Source organism: Falco rusticolus, chromosome 13 (genome assembly GCF_015220075.1).
Source record: "Falco rusticolus isolate bFalRus1 chromosome 13, bFalRus1.pri, whole genome shotgun sequence".
NCBI classification, from domain to species: Eukaryota; Metazoa; Chordata; class Aves; order Falconiformes; family Falconidae; genus Falco; species Falco rusticolus.
This window is the reverse complement of record NC_051199.1, coordinates 30,658,250-30,679,136: the sequence shown is the minus strand read 5'-3', so window position 1 is coordinate 30,679,136 and position 20,887 is coordinate 30,658,250. Positions and strand designations below refer to the sequence as shown.

Below are 20,887 nucleotides of genomic sequence, written 5' to 3'. Positions count from 1 at the left end.
GCTTCACAGAAGACTTGGGTTAAAGTCTCCAGAGTTAGTTAAATGAGTAATGCTGTACCTCTAGCAATTCGCCCGACTAGTTATGGGAGATGCCATTATACTTTTGGACAGAACTAGCACGTACTACCAGATTACTTGCTAACAACATAAAATTTGCTACTTAAAAAAAAAAAAAAAAAGGCAGAGGTGACATCATGTGGAGGAAAAAGTACAGGTCTCCAACCCGCACCCGCCGCCTGCCTTTGATTCAGAGAACAGGAAAACAAAGGAACAGATCTGTTAACTGATTTAAAAAAGCACTGCAATTCTTTACATTCCTACATCGGCCTAGTGAAAAAAACACGTCCGGTACCGGCGGCGGGAGCGGCCCGGCCCGGCAGGCCCGCAGGCGGAAGGCGGCTCCGGCGCTGCGCGCTCCGCCCCGCCGGCCCGGGCTGCGGAAGTGCTGGCGGCGGCAGCGGCGGGAGAGCCCTGGCGGCGGCAGCGGGAGCTCTCGGCAGTCATGGTGCAGCTTTACAACCTGCACCCGTTCGGGTCGCAGCGGGTAGTGCCCTGCAGGCAGGAGCCGGCGCGCTTCTGCTGCGGCCGCGACGTGCTGTTCGTGGCCGGCACGGCGGCCAGCTGCAGGGTAGAGGTGTTCGCGCTGCGCGAGCAGGGCCGCTGCGACGCCCTGGGCTCCTTCGCCACGCTGGGTCCGGTGCTGCGCATGGCGCACAGCCAGGCAGGTCAGTTCCGCTCCACCGGGCGGGGGCTGCTCGGCCAGGGAGGCTGCGGCGCGCCCGGCTGCAGCGCGGGGAGAGGCCTGCGGGCTCCGCCCGGCGGGGGCGAGCCGGGCCGGGCCGGCGGCGCCGCGGGGGCAGGGCCCCGTGCCACTCCCCGCTCTCCCCAGCGGCTGCGGGGCTGGGCCGGCGGCGCTCGGGCTGGCGGGGCGCCGCCGCCGTCCTCCGCCCCGGCAGGAGTCCGCTCCGGCCCTGGCCTTTCCGCGGCCCCGGGACGGGCGGGGGCGGCGGCCGTGCCCGGCGATCGCGGCTCTCCGTGGGTCCGCGGCTCGCCCTGGCCTTCAGAGGAGAAAACGCGCCCTGCCTGCGGTCGCAACTCAGAAAGCGGATCCGCTTAGGATTTAATCTGGCCCTAGAGTTGCAAGTGCTTTTTTCGGTTTTTAGTGGTACTACCCACTAAAGCGTGTTCCACCCAGCAAAGAAATGTGCACGTTGGCTTTCATTAGAGACAAACTGGTGAAAACCGATTTTGGAATTTTGGGTTGACGATTTAAGATGTTCTTTGTAATGTACTGCAGTACATCAAGAGCTCACAAACTGCCCCTAAAATGATATATCAGTACTGGTGCTTTCTTTTAAGGAGACTATCTGGTGACAATTGAAGAAAAAAGCAAAGCAACTTTCCTAAGAGCATATATGAACTGGAGATGCATGTCTGCAGGGAGTTCTCGTGTTTGCGTTCGAATGGTTGGTCACAAGATGGAAGAGTCATACAGCGAAACCTTAAAAGAACAGATGTCAGTTGTGGAAATGCCACTTTCAGATCCTCCGCTGTGTGTTTCATGTTGCCCTGTAAATGGAGATCTTCTTGTGGGCTGCAAAAATAAACTAGTCATGTTCTGTTTGAAGTATCTGGTCATAAACCAGAATTTGACTGTGTTAGACTTTGAACGCTCCTTAATTTTGCACATTGATAATGTCATTCCTACTGAAGTTGCGTTTTGTGCCAGACATATAGCCGTAACAACAGAGCTGGACGTTCTGATCCTGAAATTGGAACTGGTCCAGCAAAGCACAGACGTCACAGAGTGTGCCCATAGAGTCAGTACACTAGAAAAGCCTGTGGATGGAGGTAAGTGCAGAAATGAGTATTTTATTTATTTTTTACTTCCAAGACTCTGCTAACTGATTCCTGTTGTTCTCAAAGTAGACTCAGACAAGGTCGTTGCCCTTCAGAAAATATTTTCAGATCATCTTAGGACTGTCAGCTGAATATTCTAGTGCACAAAAAGTTGTACCACCTGCAGATGGAGGTAACACTTAAATATGCCTTCATTCTGCAGACAGTTTCAGGATTGTGCAATTTTTACAGACCTAGAATTAGCCACCATGGGCTAAATCAAAGCCGTGGTAGTTCAGCGTGCTATGTTCAGAAAAATAATTCTTTCAGTGCCTCTGTCCAAATAACTGTCTCTTCTAAGGGACAAGTGGGAGGCCAAATGGAAGAAACATCTCATGAACCTTGAAATGGACCATGGTTGCTGGCGGCTTATACATTTAAAAATGCATCTGTGGTGATGCATATGTATTTTTCTAACTGTTAGGCCCAGAACATGCATACACAAGGTGTCAGCAAATTCTCCTTTTTCAGTCCTTTATCTTACTCAGGGCATTATTATGCCTTAGAATCCTAGACATCCTGGAGACAGATTTAGTCAGTAGGTTTCGTTCCAGTGTATTGCAAGAAATCAACTCATGTATAATCAATTCCCTCTTTTGGAAAGGTATCAGATGAACACCAACAAACCTTAGGAATATCCTTCCTTGGTAATTGAAGAAACATAAAAGGATGGTCTTTTAAAAATGGAAACTGTATCTAGAAAAAATATAAAGGTAAATAAGACTTGTCAGATAGGGAAAATATAAACGGCTATGTTCTTCATTGAGTGAAGGTGGATCTTAACTCAGATAATGGCATCCTGCTTCTAGTTGTTTTCATTATTTAAATCTAAGCAGAAAAGTTAAATTACTTTCTCAGTGCTGTTAGGATTTGCTTTCCAGAACTTAAGCGAGTTTAGGGTAACACAACTTTCTGTCATAGCTTTCTTTTCATTAAAACCTCTCTAGCCAAATGGCAACATTTTTTGACGGCCAGCCATTTGCAGCACAGGTTGCCCTGAACTTGCCTTATAATGAACAGCTTGCTTGTTCTTTCAGAAATCATGACTCTTAATTATTTAGACTGTTGAGGCTTAAACAAAAATTGTTCTCATCTTCTAGCATAGCTGTTTTCAGCATCTCATGGTTTGAGGGAACCAATGCTAGCTAGGTAGCTGTAACTGAAGTATTTAATTGATATTGTCATATAATTTTCTTACTGCCAAATGGAATGAACAATTGTTAATAGTATTTTCATTATTAAGGTGTAAAAGATGAAGGCCCTTCAACACGTACTTTACAGCTTGAATTAGATGAGTTCGTTGTATGTCAGAAGCCAGTGGAACTGCTTGGGGAAGAAAGCAAACTATGTGAGATACCCATCACACTGGAATCCACAGACTTACCTACAGAAGACACAAAGTGCTTCCAAGTGCGGTATCTGCTTTTCAGGTATTACAAATATATTTTCCCTGTTATGGGTGAATTTACTACAGCAAACCAAAATGAGCTGTGGCTCTGTCTCGTTGAAAGAAAAATTCTGGTATTTTTACTTCTGGGGTTTTTATAAGGGTTTTTGGTTTGGGGTTTTTTTTTTGCATTGAGGAAATAATGTGGTATAAAAGAAACTTTGTTTTTTAATAGAATAGAATAGTTCAGTTGGAAGGGACCTGCAACAGTCATCTAGTCCAGCTGCTTGACCACTTCAGGGCTGACCCAATGTTAAAGTGCATTATTAAGGGCATTGTCCAAATGCCTCTGAAACACTGACAGGCGTGGGGCATCAGCCACCTCTCCAGGAAGCCCGTTCCAGGGTTTGACCACCCGCTCGGTAAAGAAATGCTTCTTCACGTCCAGTCTGAACCTCCCCTGATGGACGCAGCTTGGAACCATTGCCAGATGTGTCCCTGGATCCCAGGGAGAAGAGCTCAGCACCTTCCTCTCCCCATCCCCTCCTCAGGAAGCTGTAGAGAGCGATGAGGTCACTGCTCACCTCGTTCTCTCCAAAGGAGACAAACCCAGAGTCCTCAGCTGCTCTTCATGGGAGATGCCTTCCAGCCCCTTCACCAGCTTTGGAGGCCTCTGGATGCATTCAGGGACCTTCACATTCTTCTTGAATTGTGGGGCCCAGAATGTCACACAGTACTCGAGGTGAGGCTGCACCAATGCTGCACGCAGTGTGACAATGCCTCTTTTGACCAGCTGGTTTTGCTGTGCTTGATACGCCCCAGGATGCAGTTTGCCCTCTTGGTGGCAGGGCACACTGCTGGCTCCTGTTGAGTCTGCTGTCAACCAGCACCCCCAGGTCCCTTTCTGCAGGGCTGTGTGCTCCAGCCAGTCCTCTCCCAGTTTATACTCATGCCTGGCATTGCTTTGTCCCAGGTGCAGAGTCTGGCAGTTGGACTTGTTCCATTTCATGCCATTGATGATTTCCCAGTGCTTCGGTCTATCTAGATCCCTCTGCAAGGTCTCCTGTCCCTCAAGAGAGTCAACAGCACCTCCCAGTCTGGTATTGTCGGCAAACTTGCTAATGATGCATTCAGCTCCTGCATCCAGATCAATTAAAATACTGAACAGCGCTGGCCCTAGGATTGAGCCCTGGGGAACACTGCTGATGACCAGTTGCCAGCCAGATGTGGCCCCATTCACTACAGCCCTTTGAGCTCTGCCGTGCAGCCAGTTCTTCACCCAGCACACCATGAACCTGCTCATCTTACAGTTGGGCAACTTTTGGCCTTGCAAATCCTAAGTTTTGTTTTATTTGGGGAATGTGGCTAGTTGATGCAATTAAAATAATAGAACTTTGGTGATTTTGCAGTTCTAGCGATGTTTAATGTCTGCTTTTATCATAACATCCTTGTACTCTGTGAAAGGCATGCATGGCAGCTTCCCTTGTGATGTATCTTTCATCAGCATACAGAATGACAGAATCACTTAGGTTGGAAGGGACCTCCTGAGACCATCTAGTCCAATACCACACCTGCTCTCTTTTCAAGCAGGGTCAGCTGGAACAGGCTCTCCAGGACCCTGTCTAGTCAGGTTTTGAATACCTCCACAGATACAGACCACTCCACAACCTCTCTGGGCAACCTGTTGCAGTGTCTGACTACCCGCAGTTTTCATACTTTAATGCTGAACTGGCAAAACCAAGTTTTACTTGCTTATTCTGAAGCAGCTTATGTGAAATTGTTATTGTTTAGAGAAGCCTACTTTAAAGGATTACACACCAGACTGATCAGCAGTCATGTCTGTGTGACCTTAACCAAGGTACTGTCTTCTGTTTGTTTATTCTGCAGCTTTCATCAGCTCCAGCTGAAGTGATACCTATTTGAGTATCTGTGAAAAAATATATATTCCCTGTTTCTCCAGCTAGTAAAGGGAGATTGCCAAGTATCTTAAGCACTAAGAAACTATCCTTTTTCTTAGTCATCAAAGCCATTAAACTTTTATCCAAAACTGACGAAGAATTGGTATCACAGTCCAGCAGTGAATTCCAGAGCAAAGCAGGATAAAGGGTGACAGATAATAGGAAAGAAAAGTAGGATTGGAGATGGCACCATGTTACATATAGCTCAGTTGACTGAAAAGGGGGGGGGGGAGGTTAAATTGAGGTTCAAATCAATTGCAACATGTCTTCCAGTGATCCCAGACTTCGACACGCATCTTGTAGTCAAGCAAAGAAAGAGGATTATGGTTGTGAGAACTCAAGATAGTTATCTCTAGCTCTGTCACGTGCTTCTTGACATTGCTGTGCTAATTATATTAGTGGTAGGAGCGCACATTGTTGTTGAGTACTAAAACATCAGCTATGCCTATTATATGCTGTATATATATGCTGTCTACTTTTCCAAAGTAGCTCATAGTTTCTCATTGAAGTCCCATGTGGTTGTTTTGGACTTTTTTTCTCTAGACGTTTTACACCTGACCAGTCGCCTTTTGGGTTTTGTGAAGAGACAAAGTTGCACTCGGTTCAGCTGCTTCCCGTATACCAGACAGGTATATGAATATGCATTATGGCCTGCCTCCCAGGAGACCTGGGAAAGGAAGAAGCTTCTTTGTATATTCTGTTTTGTACACTGTTTCTGTATGATTTGTCTTTAAATTAAGGTCTTTCCTCCCTTTCCAGTGATTTAAACTGAGCTTCTATAAGCTTCTCCAAGTTCTGAATAAACCTTGAACTAAAATATCAATTCACCACACCAAAATAGGAAGACTAAATCAGCTTTTTTCAGTTCTCTGCTGATTAATTTTACATCACAAAACAGTCACTGTTTACATTGCATTAATAAAATTACCCTCAGTGTTATAAATAAGATACTAGGCTACCTCTCATTAGTCAACAGGTGAAATCGGAGTAGCAATCGCTAAGATACAGGTTTAGCTTTCTGCCAGGCTTTAATTAAAATTGCAAGGGATAAATGCAGATTTTAGGAGTTCACTAAGATACACTAGCTCAAGATAACCTTTATTGTGATGTATTATTATCATAAAATGGTTTGGGTTGGAAGGGACCTGGCCATTCCCAGCCTTTCTTTCCCTTAAGTGAGGACCTGTATTTTGGTGCGCTGCAGCTGCAGCTCTGGCTGAGCAGTCGTTACAGCTCACAAGTAGTTGTCTTAAGATGAGGCTGATAATTCAACCCATGGATGCTTAGTTGTGATGAACCGGCCAAGACTCTCGGGTGCTGTTGCATCTATAGAATTTCTTCACTCAGTGGTGAAGAAATCTGCACTTCTGTTAGAAATGCCTCCAAGTGACATGACATACAAACTTGTGACCTGTGCACTGATGCAACCTGTACACTGATCTTTATATAGTTCTTTCTCTCTTTACTAGCTACTAAAAAAACATTCTGTGACCTGGGCAGGTTTGTTAGTATTAGGCATCAGGCTTGCAAAGGAATTGCCAAGTTTTGATTTATAAGGTATATAAAATGCCTTTCTTATTGTTACATCTAGGAAGTTCTGTGACAGCCCACGAGGAAACTGAGAACAAGAGAGAACTTATGAGTCTCTTTTGCTTTTTCTCTTTACCTCATGTTGGATATGTCTACTCTGTTGGGAAGTTAGTAGAACTGATTTCTACTTACCAATATTCAGAGAAGTCAGAGCAGGCAGTTCTCACACCACAGTTCCTGCACGTCATTACCAGGTACTGTGTTTACGATTTTCTTTTTTTTTTTTTTTTCTTTTTTTTTTTATTTTGTTTTGTTTTGTTCCTTCTGATATGTACTTCATAGCCTCCTGGAACTCTCTGGGTAGGTTCATGTGGTAGTGCAGCATGCCCTGCTGCTTAGACTTCAAGGCCCGTTTCTATGAAGGGAAAAGATCTGATTCTCTGTTGACTTGGCTGCTTGATTTTTGCAAGTCTTGTCATTTTTTTGTCTTCATCGTTGTGGTTTCTTCTTTCCCTCTAGTGAGAACCTGCAGTGTTTTACAGTGCGGTGCAGTGCAGCAGCAGCTCGTGATGAGGATCCATATATTGATACAACCATAAAGGTGCACCTCTTGTTACCTTGCAAAAAGAATGGGGGTAGTAGTATGGCATTTAGGTTCCTTATGTTTCCTTCTGAAGTCCTGTTAGTTTCTGTTGGCTGAACAAATAAAATAATACGCAAAATTAATATTTTACTTCAGTCTATGGCATATTGTATTTTAATGGTCTACAAATGTCTCAACAAAACAGTCCATTATTGCCTTTCAAGATTCTAGACCATTAGTAAAATGTTTTTAAAACCATCAAAAGCTATAAAATCACTTATATTTTAAATTAAATTCCATGCTTTCCTGTATAAATCTGAATGAAGGGTGCAGAGTTTTCCTTTATTGCAGCTGATGATGTTTCTGTCCTTCTGGTGTCCTTGAAAACAAGTTTTTGTAAGAGGAGTGTAGACACTTGAACAAGTCTGCTACCAGATACTTAGTGCATGTTTTTTAAGTCGAGGGCTTTTGATCCTTGGACATCTAGACTTTTCCCCTTCCTTAGATTGCTTATCAGTAAAAATCTATTGAATTGTAAAGATCAGGATATATGTTAATAAAAATACCAGGAAAGATAGTCTGAAATGTATTTTAAGTTGGCATTTAAGGATTTCTTTTGAGCCTGTTGACAACAGACGTAAAGAAACCACAGGACAGTATAAGTATTATAAAATTTTCGAGAGCCAAACACGTATTCTCTGCTCTCCAAAGAGGTACTGAGATGCAAACACATGACACAATCTATCCTGTCCCTTTTCCAGTTGCAGCTTTCTGTGTTTTCACGTTAGGTTGCACTCAGTCCATAGTAACTCCTCCAAGCTGCCTCCTGCCTCAGCAGGTTTGAGGTGTGCATGTTAATGGTAGGCTGCAGGCTGCAGTCCCTTGTGGATGTGCATTCCGCAGCTTGCCCTCACAGGCTGCAGACCTGCTCTGGCAAGGGTCCTCCATGGGCTGCAGTCCCTCTGGGGTGCCCATGCTCTGGTGTGCATTGCCCACAGGCTATATTCCCTCAGGGGTGTTCCTGCCCCAGTGTGGAGTTTGAAGTGTGATGATGATTGTTATTATTTGTTGTTGTTATTTTTCCTGCTGTTTTTTTACATCGGTTTCAGAGCTGGCTGGTTCTGGTTCTGACTAGCTCAGGGCAGATTAGAGCCTCCTGGTTGCCACTGCAGCCTCTGCCTCTTCACAAGAAATTTTGAGGTTTCTTCAAAAGTAGGGTAAACATATAATGCATATTTCAGCAAGTTGCCTTGCTTCACTGTGTACGTTAACTTGTTAATATGGTATTTTATCTTCTTAGAGCTGTAAATTTAGATTTTTTTTCTGGGCAAATGAGGCAGCATTTTTCCATTTTTAGTCCAGCGTAGACGACACAGTAAGTATGACCCGAAAGGTGCATATTGAACAAATCAGGGATGTAATACTCTGTATGTAATGTAACAATAGGCAAACAAATATAATACTTCTATCTATAACTGAGTGTTATAAACAACTGAAATCAAGACTTTTATAACCATGTCAGGCAATCTTTTACAACTTGGCCAAATTTAAACTACTTGGGATTAAATTCTCCGTGCTAGGCATCGCCCTCGGGCTCAGTTATTTTGAGATTTTTTTATTTTGAGATTTTATATTTGAGTAAAATTGTAGATGCTTTGAAAAGTGAAATGATTTTTATTTTTTATTTTAACCCATTGTTAAATGATTTATTTCATAGTTTTATGAGTATTTTTATTCTTGCTTAAGTGAAGCAGTCAAAGTTAGGAAAGCCAGTGAATGTTTTTAATGTTAGGCCATTGGAATAAAGCTACATTTTTTTTCTTCTTTTTGAAGACTCCAAGTACATGGTAACTGAAATTACAGAACAATTACTTTCATTTATAGGCTTGTCCACCCATTGCACTGGATGTCTGCGCATTAAGAATGCAGCTTTTTATAGGACCAAGAGCTATCTGTCATTTCAAAAACCATATAATTCTTTTGACTAAGGCAGACATGGAAGATATTACTGAAAGAAGAAAGCCTACAAGAAGGATGCTGTAAGCATTTGTGTCTTTTGGGGGAGGTGTATTTATAGCTCTGTGTACAGTGCTGAATTTGTGGGTGTTGTAGTTGAAGAAAGGTTCCTCTGGAAAAACTGGAAATGATTTCTTAGGTAGTGCATGAGAACAGAAATCAAGCATTAATTTTTTTCAATTCTACTGTATTAACTGACATGGAAAAAATGAGGGTGGGTCACAAATGCTTGAAAAAATTAAGTTACTCAGGATTGTAAAAAAATTAGCTTTGATAAGTAATATTAAAATAAAATATCTAAGAATGTATCTGCTACTGAGAAGAAAAAATATTTCATCTTGAGAAACACAAATACATAGGAGTACCAAAGCTACAGGATAACAAAATGTGTTTAAGCACAAAATGAAACGTCTTACATTTAGCTAAGGATTCCTTCCAAGAAAAGTTATGAACATCACTATAGTGATCCCTGACAAAAGAAGGATTGGACTTTGGCCCAAGATACTCTTGTAGCATATATGTAGCCAGAGGCATTTGTGACTTTTTATCCATTTCTGAGGAAGCTGCTATTCCCATTCTTTTTTGAAGGCTTTTCATAGAACAGCTATTCAGAAGTGAGATTTATTAAAGGCAGTTCAAGTTCATTGACAGAAGTGGGACAGCTGTTGAAGTTATTTGAACCAGTATGTCTTAACAGGCATTATTCAGGAGAAGATGAGGATAAGCCCATCAAGGAGAATGGTAATTCAAAATACCATAATTTTCTGTGTATAAAGGACAGTTTCTTCTGCCAATTGTGTTGTTTCAAAGATCGTTGGCATGTGAGGAAGATAAGCTTTCTGCCTTCTGCAAAGAACAGAAGTTGAACAAATGCTAGTCTACTTAACAGCATCGTTTGAAAATAAAGGTGTAAATATCCCAGAACACTTTAAACAAAACCAAAACCCCCAAAAAACAGAACAGAAAGATTCTGTTTTCCTATGGTGTTTTAATGTTAGGGCATTACAGACCTAGCCAATGTGTCAGAGTAAAAGCATTCAAATATTGTTGTATGCCATGTCTTGGCAAACACTTTAATAGAACTACAGGGACAAATGTGCATTAAGTCCTTACAGAAAGTAAGTAAACATCTTAGCTAATTTGAATTATCTAGTGTCATGTAAGTGTCTGATACTACCTGGTGTTAAGCCTGAGAGAAGATGTAGTAGATAGGTCTAATAATGTTCCTGGTGTATGAACATGACTATTCTGTTTTGTTAGGTGTTACGACTCAAATTTACAGCTTAACTCTCAAGCATTTACTAGCCTGCAAATGTACCTATTTATGCATTTAAATTACCAAGTGAGTAGGGTTTTTTTGGCTGTGTAGTGTTTATTTGGACACTGACAACTCAAGTCTTTTTCTTCTCTCTAGTTCCAGAAAGGATGACTGCATCAAATCCAGAGCAAATTCTGAGTCAGAGCCTGGCTGGAATTTATATATTATAAACACTGTTTCAACCATTCAGCTTTACAGAGAAATGGTATTGTCCAACTCTTGCTTTTGTTGTTTGGTGACTAAAAATAAGTACTGTTAATTAATCTTTGATGCATGTCACTGCTGAATATAATATAATGTATTCTCATGAATAGCCCATAATCCTATTTGACATGGCTGCTGCCCTCATCAGAATTGTTCCTGTATATCCTTAATTTTTGCCAGCAGCCTGAGTATATCCTGTGTCTGTTCTAGGTAGATTATAGCAGAACTTATGAAAATGTGAAAACAGAGAGCTGCATCCATCTTCTAAGTGAAGCTCACTTACTGGTCAGAGCAGCTATAATGGACCCTCATTTCCTTAACTCAGATGAGAAAGAAGAACTTCTAAGAGTATTCAGAGAAAGTTGTGCTGCCTTAGGAGACTGCTACAGCAGGTATGTTTTAGATGTCATAGTGATATAGGGGAGCTTTTGTTTCTAATAGTGTGACCTTACAACAAAAATCCATCATTCTTTGCTTTTATGTTAGTATTGCATATATAACATAAATCTTTCCGTTCTGTGCAAACAGCTTAATCTAGTCACCTCTTCAGTATCTGGTTGTCTATTGTCATTGAACACAGAATACAACATTATGTTGAATATGAGCTATGCATTTGCAGATACGGGTGTGTCTGCAACTTTGATGTATTATTTTAGTTCTCAGAAACAGTGATGGCAAAAGCTTGCTCGTAGTTGTTTTGTTCTTTTTTCTCTCCTCTCTATTGCCTTCAGGTTTGACACAGAGGATTACCACCTTGCTTTGCCATACTACAGAATGTCAGGTTTATCCATGGCTGAAGTGTTAAAAAGACTGGTTTCAGAAGGTGATGAAATACAGACATATGAGAGAGGATTTCTATTTTACTTAACTCACTGCCTTAATGAAGACGTAAATGAAGAATTAAGTAAGGTAGAAACTAGTTTGTGGGGTTTTTTCTTAATTATTTAGTTCTGATTTTGAGAACTGTATATCAAATTTTAATTAAATTCCCTTTGAAAATGCTGAGCTGCTTATTTAGTTTTACAGTTGTTCTTTTTCACATGGCTTTTATTTTCCCATTTTTTGTTGACAAAAATAGCAAGCAGCAGCTGTGATGCTTTGGGCTCCTTTCAAGCAACATATTACAGGTTTTGCTATCATAGTGCGTGTTGGTAATGATCTGGTTCCCACTTGCACACAGACACACTTCTGTTTTAGGAAAGGTTTGCCTCAAATTTCTTTCACCTCCCCATTCTGTAACAAAAAAATCCCAAACTGTTTCTTTGAATGTTGCCAAAGTACAGGTTAGTCAAACCAATTCAGTGCGGTGGTGGATGTTCTCTTAGCACCCCAGAATAGGGGTTGAATCACTGCTGGTTAGAGATCCTTTACTTTCACCAGTAGGGAGGAAAGAGGCAGGGAAGGCACTGTGATTTGATAGCTAAGCTGTACTTGTCTATTTTACTTAAAAAATAAAACCCAAACTGTAAAACTTTCATATGCCACAGAAGACTGTATCTGGAAAGGTCTAAACTGTCAAATGGCTTTTATTTCAACAGGAATCGGCAAATAAAGTTCTCCAGATATTCTATCTTGCTGACCCTGCGCAGCTGCCTCATATCCTCTGCAGCCCCTGTATGAGAAATGTATGTCCTTTGAGAGCTGTGAAGTATCTTCAGAAAGTAGAAAAGATTATGCCATCAGTGGTCCTGACACTTACTAAGGCTTTCATGGCTCTCAAAACAGGGGACCTGGCGATGTATGAACATGAGATGGACTCCTATAAGGAGGTAAAGTATGCTGAAAGCATGGGCTATTAACACTTTGCAAAGCCCAAGTCAGTGGGTTTGGCTTGTGGCTGTATTTTACAATAGAAGAATCTTTCAGTCACTCTTCTTCCTATAGTATAGGCTCCACTGATTGAATGGCTACAATAACAGTAGAGTTGCGGGCTGGCATACACTGGGACTGCACTATTTACCCTGCAGGTAGGGTCAAGCCTTACCAAATAAGCAAAAGTTTTGAAGCTGTTAATTCCTGATGAATTAAATGCTATTTACAGGGTTATAAGAAGCTCTGCAGAGCCAGTGCTCTTCAGCAGTATGGCAGGGTTATATAGTAGCATTTTTACACCCCTTCACCTGTAATTAGTATACAATATGCCCGTGAAAACACCATCTGTATGCAAACAGCACTTATAAAATTGCTTTTGAAGCAGAATGTCCGTGGTGCACACAAATGAAAGTTTCTGTATACAATTTCCCATCCTTCTTACGTGGAGTCAAAGCACTTGACCCTTGTAAAGATCAGATCAGAATCTACTTCAGTGCTATCAAAATAAGATTTCCACATCAATGGGAAAAAAATGTTAGTGAAGCAGTCTCTGCCATAGATATTCACATGTGGTTTTAGACTGAGACCCATCTGTTAGTTACTTCTTGTTAAGGTTGATCAGGTCTGTAGAACATTCAAAGGTGACAGAGCTTGAAATACAGATGACTCCTGAGAGTGAAATACTGGAGGTCTAAAAACTTTTAAAATTAAACTGACAGCTGTTCCAAAGTTAGATATCATGCTTTGGTAGGGGAAGTTCTGGAGAGATTTCAAAGTTATGATTTTTGAATTGCAAGGTGGGAGCTATGCAGAGTTGTTTCAACAATGATATTCAGCCCCACCTGCTTTATAACCATTTGCAGCACAATCATGTGAAATTGCCATGTTAGGAGCAAACACACACATTCTACTGCATGGATGTTACTTAGAGAATAAGGTGGCTGGGGTTTAGGTGTTTGGGCTGTTGATTATTTTTTTTTCTTTTTAATCTGACCTATTAAAAAAATGTTCTGTTGCACCTCACCCTTTAAAAAGCATTTTGTTGCAAAGTAGAAAAAATATCACTTTAAGAAAGATAGTTTGCATGCATATCAGGGTGAAACCTGAATTTTCCTCTTATGTTTGCCTTATAATTCCTGTGTAATGAATTTAATCTTCTTAGGCACCATTTCCCCACTGTCTTTGAAGTGGAAATCATATCTTGTCATGCTTACCTTCAAAAGAACTCAAATATCCGGATCAACTTACTGTCTCACATAGTGCGGCACATTTTGATCACTGTTTCAGGAGTATTTTCAAAATAAAAATCATAGCTGAGCAAAGTAGTCTACTGAAATTTACCAGAGTAGTTATTGACGTTTCAGCCAGTGATTCTTAAAAACACCATGTGTATTGAATGTCTTGGATTTCATAGTGAAATCTATCTTTCTTATGTGCACAGTAACTCCTGATTTCAACAGCATGTTACTTTCAGTGTTCAGGCAAATGGCCTGTTGCTCAGGACTCACAGCACTGGCACGTGGTTTGGAGCTCAGCCTCTGGAGAGCTATTCTATGCATTGTAGAAAGGATTTATTTCCTTCCCCTGACTTCCCTTCATTTCATCTGTTTAAACCTCACTGCCTGAGGAAACACTAAGTTTGCTGAGTTGAATCATATGTGGATTGAATTCTTTACCTCTCTATATCTGACTGTGTTTGTAGACGGTACTGGCTTGTGGTTTCATTGGGCAACCAAAACTCTTGAGACACTATAAGGAGGAAATTGTTGTGCCAACTGAGTTTGCCGTTCACCTGAAGGAGATGCAGCCTGGTTTACTGGTGGCTGCCACTGTGGCTTTACATGAGAACAGTAAAATGGAACTGGAAGAAGCAGATACCTTTTTCAAGGTTGGCCTCTGATAATTTTTTGCTTCTATTTCTCTCATAGCGATGTTGTTATTAGTACACAAAGCAGCCTTGGTTGCTCCTTCACTCACATTTCAGCATTTCTTCAGAAAGAGGGAGATGAGGGTCAGATATATTCCAGTCTTCATAGATGACTACAGTCACAAACTTGACCTTTTGGAAAGAAATACTGGTTAAGTCAAACAAAAAAAATCCATTAAGTTCTTTGCTTTGACCCTGTCATTTGAACGGAGAATACTCTGATCTCAGAGATCTTTCAGTGGGCTTCCTAAGGCTACTGAAATTTAGAACAATTTAGGTATATCGCTTCTATAAGCTCCAGCTGAAGAAATCATTAGGCCTGAAACATACTTCAAAGAATCAGACTTAAATAGGAAGGTATATAACGTTCTGATGTTCTGCATAAATATCTGAAGGAAGAGTGGGTCCAGGCAGTTTATAAGAAAGCTAAATAAAATAGCTTTTCTGTTGACACTGAGGTTTTCTTCATTTAGATTGTGAATAGACAAACCTTTTTTCTTTTCTCTACAATGAATAATACTGGATTAAACCCATGTATTCTTCACTGTAGGTATGTTGCTGTCTTATATCTGTTACTGTGAAAGACCTGTATCAGAAATACCAAGTCACGAAACTCAAATTAGAACAAGTGGTGTTTAAAGCCAGCTGGAAACCAAGTGCGCGTCCTTTTTGCTGACACACCAGACCTTAAACCATCTCCCTTGTGGGTCCTACCATTATACCCAGCTGAGCTACACAGCATCTCTTACCATCTTCAGAATCTTCTTCCGAGGAAGAATTGGCTATTGGCATATACAAAAATCCTCCAAATTAACTGGGCTGTAAATACTTGCTGACAGGGCGCTGACACTTCTAGTAGTGGAGTAAACCTTGCAGAGTAATTAAAATCTATTGTTTAAAATTGATTACTTTAAAATCACTCCATGAACTTTTACTTTGCCTAGCACTGTATTATGTAGTATCACATCCCTTGGAAATACATCAAGATAAAGCAGGAACCAAAATTCTGCTTCTAGTGAAAGTGAAAAGCTGTCTCCTCTCTTCTCAAACTTCTGCTACTAATAATTACCACTGTCTGTGCTAACTTGCTGTCTTCTAACATTTTTGTTCTTAGATTTTGTGTAGTAACAGTGAACATGCTATTCCTCAGCTCTTGGTGGATTTCTGGGAAGCTCTCCTTGTAGTGTGCTCTCAGGAAGAAACCCTTCAGGAGCTTTTACTGAGACTTACTTCTCAGTATGTTTGGAGAATATCAAAGCAGCAATTTCCCGAGACTAAGCCACTGAGAACAACAGAGGATCTGGTAAGTATACCACTCCGAGGAAGTTTTAGGACTGCATTGTCCCTCCAAAATCTATCCAAATACTACCCTTAGGATTTTAATTCTGGACAGTTTGTCTGTTAAAAGAAGCGAGACTGAAAGCAAATAAGGTAGTGTGCCATTACCAAATAGGTATTGCTGGCTCTGGGGAGTCCTGCCATTTGGGGACATCCAGAAACATACTTCCAACAGGAATCTCAGCTCTGGACAGAAATAAAGGCTAAAATGCAACAATGAGAGTTTTTCAGGTGGAGTGTTTGCAGATTTATAAAGCTGACTAGATGAGAAAAATGTGTGAATTATGAATTTTAAAGGATACTGAATGGGAAATCTGAAATACAGAATTAAATATAAGTTTCCAGTTTGATTGTTACTAAATGGTATGAACCAGAAGAAAGAGTAGCTGCTATTCTGAATTATGCTATTTGAGAGTAAAATTTTCTTCACTCTTGATGGATTCCACATGGAACTGTCACTAACAGAAATATTTCTTTCATTGCAACTTGATTCTTTCTTGTATAGATAAACTCCTGTAATCATTTCGGGTTGATTTTCCCATGGGTAACTTCCGTAATGTCAGTGGAATCTCCATCTGATAAAAGTTACCATGAGGATATCTCAAAACTACAGGTATGAAACCCTTAAATATTACTGTTTACATCTTAGATTCATTCTGCAAAAGTTTATGTATGTATGAACAACTTTCTCTAGCGGACTCCCCGCCCCCCACCCCACCCACCCCCCACTGGTTATCAGAGTTGAACTAAAAGGCCCATTGAAATGATGGAAGAAAAAAAATACTGAAGAGATACATCGATGACAGTGATACTTACATTTGCAGTCCACTCTAAACTTGCTTTCTCAGTTTTCAGTAATATTTATTAAATGAAGAAGTATTTCAAAATCATTGTGATAAGCAAGGTTAGCATTTGTTTTGCAAAGTTTGGCTTAAATCCAAACAAAACTTTTTCTTCTCATTTTCAGTCTCTTTTATGTAGTCAGTCAATTAATATAGCTTCAGCTCTACCTGTCTTGGAGCCTCTGACAGAGGCTGGCAATGTTGGCCTTACCATCCACGTTCTCTGCAATACCCGTCTAGGCAAGTATGAAGAAGCCATTGACCAGCTTCTCAAAAGGTGTCCTGATGCAGTTGTATTATATGCTCAGCATGAGCTGAAAGACGACAATCGGGTAAGCTACTTTTGCTAATGTTGTTCAGTATTTTGGGATTTTTTTTCTAACTGAAATGCTATTGTGTACAGACTGACTCTGGATGGATCAAGTAGCCCACCAGCTTTCAGACAAAGTAAATTGCTTAGCTTGCTTTGAACCTCTTGCTTGGTATTTAAATTCTGTAACTCAGTCCCCACTAATTTTAATGGATTTTTTTCCCCCCAGTTTCTTCTGTGACTTCTTGTATTCATTCTAGTAAATTTAAAGCTTAGTCTTTTCAGATGGCAGAGTGCCTCAGAAAAGGGAGAATAATATGCTCTCTTTTTTTAGGTAGTTTCTCACTAGTCAGTGTTCTAAATTGTTTCACAGTGTTGCATAATGTGAAATTTTAATGATAAGCCAACTGAGAACACGGTCCTTCAGTTAAAATTATACTTAAATTTATGTTCTTCCTGTGTTCTAGTGACATCTTCTGACCTTGTAACATTAGAATGGTACTGCTGCACTAGTGGAGAGATTATGTTCTTTATGGCTGATCTATACAGCTTTAATTTTTGAATGGATTTTATTCCAGTGTTCCAGGAGTACCGGAGTTCACTTTCATTGCCCATCATAGCTACTCAATTAATTGTATGTAGTTTTGCTGGCCAAAGTCAGCAAAGGTGATCCTCTAACAGATGGATGTACTAGAAATCTGGCAAAACCAGATTTGTGCTTTTTATTCAGATCTGAAAATAGGTTATATGATTGTTTCCACATTAGTTATAATTGAATGTGAAGTTGCAGTACTGCATCTGAACACAGGTGGAAGAAAAGAGATACCACATTTTAAAAAGAAGAAATGCCTTCCCATCTCTCCACTGTCATCAACAAAATTACACACAAAACATAAATCACTGCCACAGCTGTTGGAAGTAGACAGAGCAGTGTTCTTGGAGTAATGCTGTTCACCACTTTGCATGGAGCTGCTTAGAGGGAAAAGCTTTTTCTGACTGCATCAGTCTTGGCAATTATGTGACTTTTTTCTCTTACAAACTTTCTATCTATAGAGGCGCTAGGGCTCACTGTCTAAAATTTTCTGAGTTGAAAAAATTGCCCTGGAAACTGAAAAATACATGTACCAAAAACTTGCATTTCAAAGCATTATATATATTCATAATTGAGTTCATCATAACCTACCTGTACTTGTACACATCTGAGCTTACTTCAGTGTATGTGTAGCAGGTCTTTCATACTCTTCATTGCAGTCCTTGTTAATGTATACTTCTACTGTGTTTTTTTGTGAATTAGGCTGTGTGGTGGAACAAGCTGCTTCCTGAACTCTTAAAGAGAGCCAGGCTTGCTGGAAATGACTGCCCTGTTCTTATTTCATCACTGAAAGGTAAATCAATTGATTACAACTGAAGTCCAGAAGACTGTACATCATCTGACATACTGAATACTGTTTGGGCTAGGGACTACTGATGTGATAATTTGGGGAAAAAGGGGAACTTTTTTCTGCAGTTAAAGGTAATACAGCTCAGCAAGCTTTCTGGGCATTAGCACAGGATTCTGCCACGTACACTGTGTTGCCTCATATAAAAATATTGGCATTCATTTTGTATTGAAAACAGTGAAATTGTTGGAATCATACTGTTTCTATACAGGTCAAGAATAGACACTTAAAAAAACCTTAGTAAATAGAACTAATAGATACTAATTGTTTTTTTTCCTGAGCTAAGTGATTGTATGTTTCTAAGCAATGACAGCTAACAGGCTACTATTGATAACCCTGTGGGTCTTTCACAGTGTGTATTGATGATTACGTTATAGACTGAAAAAACCACAGTGTGTTACTACTACAAGCAGAGAAGCCAACGCTGGTAGCTGAGGTAGTCCTATTGTTACATGTTTGCAGGAAGCCAATAATATTGTGTATAGCTGAGGGGCCAGTGTTTGATTTAACAGAATAAGAAGATTGAGTAAAGCATATTTTTTTTTTAATACCAATGTGATGTCTGAGTAAAGAAAACCAGCATCACAGGGTTGCGTTCTGCAGCACAGGTTGCTGTGCTCTATCATAAAGTTCTAGTTTCTAGTGCTAGTGGTTTTTCTTTTGAAACACTGCTTTCATGCAGTAACTGTGCTGTAATCACTTCAGAACATCATGTTAAACAGCTTGGTCTGAGAAGCTGCTTGCAGAACATTTCATTTTAGAGCTAGTGCTGAGTTAGGGTACTAGTATAGATTTCTAGCGCTTGCTTTGCATCTGATACAAAACGTGAAGTACTAGATCAGACTTCTGTAAGTATTACTACCACATGTAGACCTGATGAGTCAAGATAGAGGAATGGTTTTAATATAAGACATAATTTCAGTGTACTTTTGGAATTTCCTAGAGCTGTATTTGCTCCCACATAGGTGCATGTCAAATGTCATTCTAGTTGCGGCATGTAGATAATTTGATGACTTCAATTAGCAATTACCTTGTTAATGTTTTTTTGTTTCTTTGTTTTAAAACTGAAATACCTAAACAAGAGTTTCTCCCCTGCTCTGAGCAGAAACTTTATCAGTTGTTGCAGTGGAACTGGAACTAAGTGATTTCCTCAGTCTTCTACCAGAGGATGGAACTGCAGCATTTTTCCTGCCACATCTTCTTCACTGCAGCCAGAGGAAGTTGCTGACCTAAACCAGTAGAAGTCTACTATGTATACAATACAAACAATGTACTGCAATAAAAAAGTAAATTAAACAAACAGTAGAACTGCATATAAGGTCCCCTCACATAAATCACCTTATTTCTCAGCTGAGACCTTACAGCAACTATTGAATGACACCTACTGTCTCAGGCAATGCGTCTGTTTTGAAGCTAATACTATTACACTCTGACAAAGGTCAGCAAACGAGAATTCCTGTCTGGCAGAGCTGAATGGTGGTTGGACTGGTAAGAACATATATTTCATAGCTAAATAGCTATTTTCATTTAGCAATTCACAAAAAAAGGCCATAAATGAAAGAGAAATGGAAGTGTTCCCAAGGGAAGCGTAAGATACAGGTTATCGCTTGCTTGCTGGTTTTTGTTTTCTTTCTTCTCCTGTTGTACTCAGTAGACAAGCATTTGCAGTAAATACAGTTTTAAAAAAATCTTCTTTCTCTTAGGTTTTTGGTAAGCGTCTCAGGTACTTGTGTGTGTATGTACTGATGCTTGTCTTCATTGTGGCCTCAGCTGGAATTCAGTCATAATACTGTCACAACGTTTATGACCTTTTATGACTGCAGTTTTTTGAGAATTACCACAAATAAAACAATGACTTCATGATCCCATAACCATCTAAAGGCCTAATTAGCTGACAATGACTATCAAATCCATTTTCACTAAAGCTGTAAAGTTACTTACACTGCAAATAAAATACATTTAAAAAAAAAAAAAGAAGCTGTTTTTTCTTTAACTTACCTATGTAACATTCCTGCTACAGCCAAAACTCAATGATCTAATTTACTAGGAGCGATTATGCTGGTTTCAGTATAATTTTTCTACTTTTAAAAAGGCCAAAGCAATTTAGGCTTATTACGGAGAAGCAACTTCCTTTGTTCTGGTGTAGCCATAAATCCCAAATGTTTTGCTTTGCCTGCCTGTTCCATACAGCCTTCCCTCTTGTTTGACACAGGTCTAACATACACAGAGCTGGGCTGTTATAACACAACTGCATGGCATGACGATACTTGCTCTTCTTACTGCTTTCATTTTTGACCAGGATCAGTCATGCACTAATACTGGTG

General features: G+C 40.3%; 1 protein-coding gene and 1 long non-coding RNA gene across 4 annotated transcripts; one reads left to right on the top strand and one right to left on the bottom strand.

Annotated features, from left to right (window-relative positions):
- Positions 1 to 430: 430 nt before the first annotated feature.
- On the top strand, positions 431 to 20,370 carry HPS3 (HPS3 biogenesis of lysosomal organelles complex 2 subunit 1). Of its 3 annotated transcripts, none has more exons than XM_037407365.1 (17): positions 431 to 725; positions 1,360 to 1,851; positions 3,143 to 3,329; positions 5,788 to 5,873; positions 6,836 to 7,028; positions 7,294 to 7,375; positions 9,242 to 9,396; positions 10,788 to 10,896; positions 11,106 to 11,287; positions 11,627 to 11,804; positions 12,434 to 12,664; positions 14,410 to 14,595; positions 15,785 to 15,937; positions 16,478 to 16,585; positions 16,940 to 17,146; positions 18,419 to 18,509; positions 19,669 to 20,370. In XM_037407365.1, exons 1-17 carry the CDS (start codon positions 503 to 505, stop codon positions 19,794 to 19,796), a joined length of 2,991 nt encoding a protein of 996 aa, XP_037263262.1. In that variant the 5' UTR covers positions 431 to 502; the 3' UTR covers positions 19,797 to 20,370. The 3 variants fall into 3 exon arrangements, with proteins under 3 accessions (XP_037263262.1, XP_037263263.1, XP_037263261.1); XM_037407364.1 differs by having other exon boundaries at positions 503 to 725; positions 15,749 to 15,937; XM_037407366.1 differs by lacking the exon at positions 14,410 to 14,595 and having other exon boundaries at positions 15,749 to 15,937.
- Positions 7,373 to 18,424, bottom strand: LOC119156926. The gene is made up of 3 exons (XR_005107317.1): positions 18,308 to 18,424; positions 14,586 to 14,766; positions 7,373 to 7,470 (listed from the first exon to the last, which is right to left on the bottom strand). It is a non-coding gene; the product is annotated as an uncharacterized LOC119156926 (long non-coding RNA).
- Positions 20,371 to 20,887: the final 517 nt, after the last annotated feature.

Excerpts from the sequence above, each read along its gene's own strand:
- HPS3 (XM_037407364.1), top strand. The coding sequence starts at position 503 with ATGGTGCAGCTTTACAACCTGCACCCGTTCGGGTCGCAGCGGGTAGTG. Across the intron at positions 726-1,359 it reads CATGGCGCACAGCCAGGCAG|GAGACTATCTGGTGACAATT; the intron begins GTCAGTTCCGCT and ends CTTTCTTTTAAG. Across the intron at positions 3,330-5,787 it reads GTGCGGTATCTGCTTTTCAG|ACGTTTTACACCTGACCAGT; the intron begins GTATTACAAATA and ends TTTTTTCTCTAG.